This window comes from Nannobrachium achirus (assembly GCF_963921795.1).
Source record: "Nannobrachium achirus genome assembly, chromosome: 13".
NCBI classification, from domain to species: Eukaryota; Metazoa; Chordata; class Actinopteri; order Myctophiformes; family Myctophidae; genus Nannobrachium; species Nannobrachium achirus.
Genome location: NC_137833.1, coordinates 5,657,761 through 5,663,874, shown reverse-complemented (window position 1 = coordinate 5,663,874; position 6,114 = coordinate 5,657,761). Strand labels below are relative to the sequence as shown.

General features: G+C 45.8%; 1 protein-coding gene across 1 annotated transcript in view; it reads right to left on the bottom strand.

The window, feature by feature from the left end:
• Positions 1-1,249: 1,249 nt before the first annotated feature.
• qkib (QKI, KH domain containing, RNA binding b) overlaps positions 1,250-6,114 on the bottom strand; it is a gene marked incomplete at both ends in the record, with an annotated part of 70,187 nt that continues 65,322 nt past the window's right edge. Inside the window, 3 exons of the mRNA XM_080740087.1 lie at positions 1,250-1,329; positions 4,708-4,760; positions 5,141-5,445. Of these exons, the coding sequence (XP_080596213.1) occupies positions 1,250-1,329; positions 4,708-4,760; positions 5,141-5,445 (438 nt within the window). The remainder of the gene's footprint in view (positions 1,330-4,707; positions 4,761-5,140; positions 5,446-6,114) is intronic.

Here is a 6,114-nt window from a genome sequence, read left to right as displayed (position 1 = left end):
GGGAATATGTCCTTCCTGATGTGATTCCACGCCTTTTAAAAAGACATGGAATTAAGACCTCACAAAAAAAGTTACTTTTTGCAGGATTCAAATCTGCTACTTATGATCTTTGGGGTTTGTATTGTAAAGTACAACGGTGTGATGTCATCAAATTGTACTTTACAATACAAACCCCAAAATCAATCCTCCAGTTCTAGACAACACAGAAGGGGGGGAACTTGTTTTCTATTTCCACACAACTCCTCTAAGGCATATTAATGACATAGTTCAATATTGAAAATGGGTGGTCTTCCCCTTTAAGACGATCCAAATAGAGCCCCATAGTCTAGAAATCAGATTTGGGTTGCCGGTGTGAAGCCGATAAACGCGTGGCTCGAGGGCTTGGGGGGTTGTGAGGGTCAGGTCAGCAGGAAGGACAGAACGTTCCCTCCTCATCCTCACCTCTGGACAACGACTATGTCTATCACACACAGATCTCTCTGTCTCTGTTTGACTTCAGCTGTGTGTGGGAGTCAACCTGTCTGTTCTGCTTCCAGAATGAATACTGGAGTCTGTTGTGGTGAATGGTCTGTCTGTCTGTCTGTCTGTCTGTCCGTCTGTCTGAACCGCATATTTCATCTAAACAACAACATCCAGTTTGATAGGAACCGAACAGGCTTTAAAACCTCCCACTCGTGACGTTGTCGTCCTTCATGGTTTTTCAAGAAAACGAAAATAACAAAAAGAAGAAAACAAAAAGTCAACATGGCTGATTTCTCAAAAAATTCTGCAAACAAATAAATACGTCTTGGACAAAACATTGAAGCTGACATCGTCGTCTGAGGTGACTTGAAGGCGTAAGGAGGAACAGTGGTGGGGGCGGGGCAAACAAAAAGAACCAATCGGGTCTTCTTAAAGGGCCAGCTCGCTATTCATCATCAACATCGCGGCATGCAGAGCCGTGAAGTCCTCAGAACAGCGGCGCGGACTCGAGCAGGATCTGTTTGTGTGTTTGTGTTTTTGAGCTAAACGGCGGAAGCATTATTGTTACTCTGTTGTGGTCATTGAGACAGGAAGATCTTCCCATGTGTGGAAAAAACAAACTAAAAAACAACCACAGTGAAAAGGCAAACACAGGCTTCCCCCAAAACCAGATCTTTTTTGGACCAAATCCATCTCCGTTCCTTTCAATTCCAGTGGGAAACGAGGAAGACTGGGTGTAAAAATAAAAGGCTTTTGGGGGAACCTCAGAGAACAGAGAGTGGCCACACTAACCTCGGTCTGCGGTCAGCATCCTTTGGTAAGGATGGACGCGCAACTCATGTCTTCGAACTTTAGTGGCCACTGCACCTGCAATCACCACAATGTTACCAAATACACCAGAGGCAGGTGGGACAGGTGGGTGGGTGGGTGGGTTGGTAGGTAGGGAGGGAGGGAGGGAGGGAGGGAAGGAGGTGCACAGGTAAGGTAGGTTTGGGGAATAAGTAAGGCAAATAGGCAGGTAGCCTTGGATCAAGACTGCCTATTGTTGATTCTGACATTCGCGTATCAACACCAATCTTGGAAACTCCCCCAAAATGAGTGTGGAGTTACGTATTCAAGGCCCGTGCATCACCATAAATTTACAAATTCAAATGACTTTAGAGGAAAATATCTTATATAAGTTTGCAGAGGTGGGGCCCATGTAGTACCCACTTAGAGCCCACATGGGCTAGCCCAAGTGGGACCCATATGGATCCCGCGGACATTGCCCAATTGGGGCCCATACAGTTAGCCCACCTTGTTCCCATATGGGACCCATGCTGGCTGTCTTATCTGTAGATACACACATGTGAGAATCGATAAAAGTAAATATAATATATATACGGTCATTGATAAAATTTCAATGACCGTCTTGGTCCAAGACTAGTACAGTAGGTAGGTGCATAGGTAAGGTAGGTAAGGTACTGTGGGTAGGTGCATATAGGTAGGAAGGCATAGGTAAGTATATATCCTGTCTGAAATCATCACACAACAATTCTCCATTAACAGTCATAACTACAGTACACAAAGAAAAAAACACATCTACACAAAAAAAAGATATTCCAAAACAAAACAAAAGAATCAATCATTAGAAAATACATGTTAAGGCACAAAATCATTATACTCATTATAATCAGTTTATCATAACAAGGATAAGTTCCTTAGTAGCACGATGTAGGAATGAAATCTGTCTCATCACATGATAACAGACTTTTTTTTTTTACATGTCGAAGCTTTACTAGTCACATAAAGGGCGATTCGTGCTCGGTTGTGCGGCCGGTTGTCGCGCGACTGAAAGTAGACGATTTATAAGCTCATAGCGCATCGCGTCGCGTCCGTGACGTGTCGTTTACAGCTTACAGAGAACGGCTATTTTCGGTTACGCGCCGCCCACATGCAACCGAGTACAATCAGAGGATAAGTGCATCGTTGCCCGGTTGTTAAATATAATACTGCCGTCTCTCCGTACAACCACACTAGTGTACTGTACTTACTGTACTTACTGCACTTTAATACATATAATACTATAGTACTACTGTGCTGTCCATGTACCAACACTGTTACCTGTACATGTACACGCACAGTGCTATCAGTTACGTGATTAGTAAAGTTTCCACTCAAACAGTTGGTACCGTTTTCTTTTAAAACAAGTTTATGTGTGTTAATGTTTCTGTTGTACACTGCGTAAAGATACAGTGTGTGTGTGTGTGTGTGTGTGTGTGTGTGTGTGTGTGTGTGTGTGTGTGTGTGTGTGTGTCTCAGCACATGCGCATGTGTGCATGTATACGTGTGTGTGTGTGTGTGTGTGTGTGTGTGTGTGTGTGTGTGTGTGTGTGTGTGTGTGTGTGTGTGTGTGTGTTAACACTGGGATCGATGAGGGGTTCAGTTAGGCTCCGTCAAACCCGGTTAGCCTTTGGTGTGGAAAGCCATACCTACGAATAGAATAGAGGACCAGTTAGTGGAACGACCCGTCTGTCTGTCTGTAAATAAGTCTGTCTGTCTGTCTGTCAGTCTGTCTGTAGATGCGACAACAAGCTCTTCAGGCTTTCATGGTGTTTCACTTTAAAGATTGACCTGGTGTAAAATGATACCATTTCACACCAAGCACCAACTGACTACCCACTGAAGAGCCAATAGCAATCAGTCAGTCAGTGTTCCTGCCTGCCTGTCTTGTCTATCGAGGGTCCCGAGTATAGATGGGACGATACGTGATAATATCGTTTATCGTGATAAAAAACACAGATTTAATTTATGGTGATATCGTCCTCCGTCATGCACTGGGATCAATTCACCTTGTATTTGCCGAGTTGCATATCCTGTACAATTTGAACCCTCTATAATTGGTAAAAGGTACACTTACATAATATACATACTTGATACAGCCTTTTTTTCACTCTATCAAATGTCTTTGCCAAAAAAAATAGCCGATCTTCAAGCTCACAACGCGTCGCGTCGCAACGCAACGCGTTGTGAGCTTGTAGATCTGCTATTTTTTTGGAAAATGTTCCGCCCCAGGATAATGGATTTTGATTATCGTGATAATATCGTAAATCGCGATTTCTTTTGTCACAAGAATCGTGATATGAAATGTTCATATCGTCCCATCCCTATTCCCCAGTGGGTCTCTTTCATGAATACGGTCATGTTCGAGCCCCGTCCTGTCCAGTCCCGTCCCGTCCCGTCCCGTCCCGTCCCGTCCCGTCCCGTCCCGTCCCCCCTTCACCACCACCAAACGGACCACACCACGGGCCACAAGCTCAAAGTGATGCCCGTGGAACCCCAACGTTCCCCTCAGCGTTCCTCAGGTTAACACAGCCAACAGCCTGTATGTTTGGCAGGAGGCACACGCACATGAGCACGCACACGTACACACGCAGCTACCCAGGGTGCGAGTTGCAGCCAAGTCTAATCTGGTAACTGCATAGCTTAACCACTTGAGCCCTACGGATCTGTCATGTTCACTGATTGTGTGTTGTTTTTGCCACACGCTCATCCACATTGTTGCCGAATCCTCATCCATTTTCATGTCAAGTGTTCACTCATATTTTGCTGAACGTCCGTATTTTTGTATTTCTTGCTGAATGTGCACATAATATATTTTTGCCCAATGTTCATCCATATTTCAGCAGAATGTTGGCCTACTATGAAGAGGCCAGAACAGGGACGCTATAGGGTTCATGTGGTTAAGCCTTGGCAGAGAGAGAGAGAGAGAGAGAGAGAGAGAGAGTTGACGGAGTCTCCCAGGGCTCAGCACTAGACATCTTCATCAAAAACATATTGGCGGAAAATAGCCAACGCACTAGCTAACGTCTGCGGGTCTGCGGAGAACGCGTGTGCTGTTTTCCACGGATGCTAGCCGCAGAATAGGGATGCTAGGATTGAAGTGCATGAAGGGAAATGTCATTATGGATGGAAGATCAAAAAGATTCAATATTCTCTCTCTCTCTCTCTCTCTCTCTCTCTCTCTCTCTCTCTCTCTCTCTCTCTCTCTCTCTCTCTCTCTCTCTCTCTCTCTCTCTCTCCCCTTTGGTCTGGCCAATCATCTCCCGGTGAAGCACGGTCCATTCTCCTTCCGATGTCTGAACCTTTCTTGGGAAAGGAGGAGGGGATACCGGTATAACTACAGAACTAGTTGATATAGAACTACAGATCGACTTCATTCCCAACTTCCAGGACATTCGATGTTCGTTCTCAGAACATTTGCACCTCCTCCAGATTTCATGATGGCTCCTGACTCTCTCAAGTATAGTTCGGAAAGCCTGTCGGAAAAACACCCCAGACATCGGGAAGGAGTATGTATTGCGCTTAAGAGAGAGAGGGAGGGGGCGCAGTCAGATGAATGTGGGGGGGAGGAGCATGGGGTTTGGCAGAGGCGGGGCTTCACCCTGAGCCAGAGGCGTCAATTGGGTATGGCAAGGTATGGCAGCTGCCATACCTTGGCTACAGGGTGGGGGGGGGGAAAAAATACATCTTAAAATAAATTCATCATGCCTGTTGCTAAGGTATGGTAACATGACTGGTCGTGCGCGTGCAAGACACCAGTCGTGTTGCCATACCTTAGCTTTTGCTGAACTGACGCCACTGGCGCTCGTTGTTATTATTAATATTTTGTTTCTCTCCTCTCCACTAGGAGGCGTGCCTGAGCAGCAGTGTGGGGGCGGGGCTCCACTGGGCGTGGTGGTGGTGGGGGCCGGCGCTGGACGGGCACTCGCAGGGGCAGGGCCCGTGGTGCTGGGGGGCGTGCTTACCTAGCACCGCGCCGCTGGAGTCCATGGGCGCGTACTCCAGGATGGAGGCGGGCGCCAGCGCGTACGCCGTCGGGTAGTCGTAGGGCGACGCCGTGGCGTAGATGAGGCCCGCGGGCGCCTCGGGACCCCCGGCCTGCTGGAGCTGCAGGGTGCCCGGGTGGCCCCCCACCCCTGGGTGGCCCCCTGGCATCACCGTCTGCAGTGGGGGAACAAGAAAGAGATGACAAAGGTCATTATGTGTCAGGTCGCACTTTGTCATTTTCTTCGGAAAGTGACGAAAATTACCACAGGAGAATGTGACGCAAATTACAAAACATGGCTATGGTTTGAGTAAAAGTACAAAGTTATTGGCATCAAAATTTACTTAAAGTACTCATTACACACACATTTCAAGTCTTCAAATTAATACAAATCTTTTGAAAATAGCAGATCTTCAAGCTCACAATGCGTCTCATCGCAAGCGTATTGAGCTTGTAGATCGGCTATTTTCAAATGTCCAAAATGTATAAAAGGCTGAAGTGGTAATGTACCGTATGTTTTGTAATAAAAATGTAAATCTACAAGTAACTAGTAACTAAAGTTTTGAAATAATTGTAGTGGAGTAAAAAAGTACAATATTTGCCTCTGAGATGTAGTGGAGTAGAAGCAAAAGTATTGGAAATTAGAAATACTTAAAGTGGGCGTGACACGGCCAAAACAGCTAATTATGGCTATCAAATTAGCCAATTTTTTTAATGATGTCATGTACCCCCATGTTAAATTACCCAATCAAATTAATTTATTGTAGTTACTGTACTGAAAGTAGTACTTTCTGTACAGTAACTGAATTAAATTAATTTGATTGGGTAATATGACGGGAGGGGGC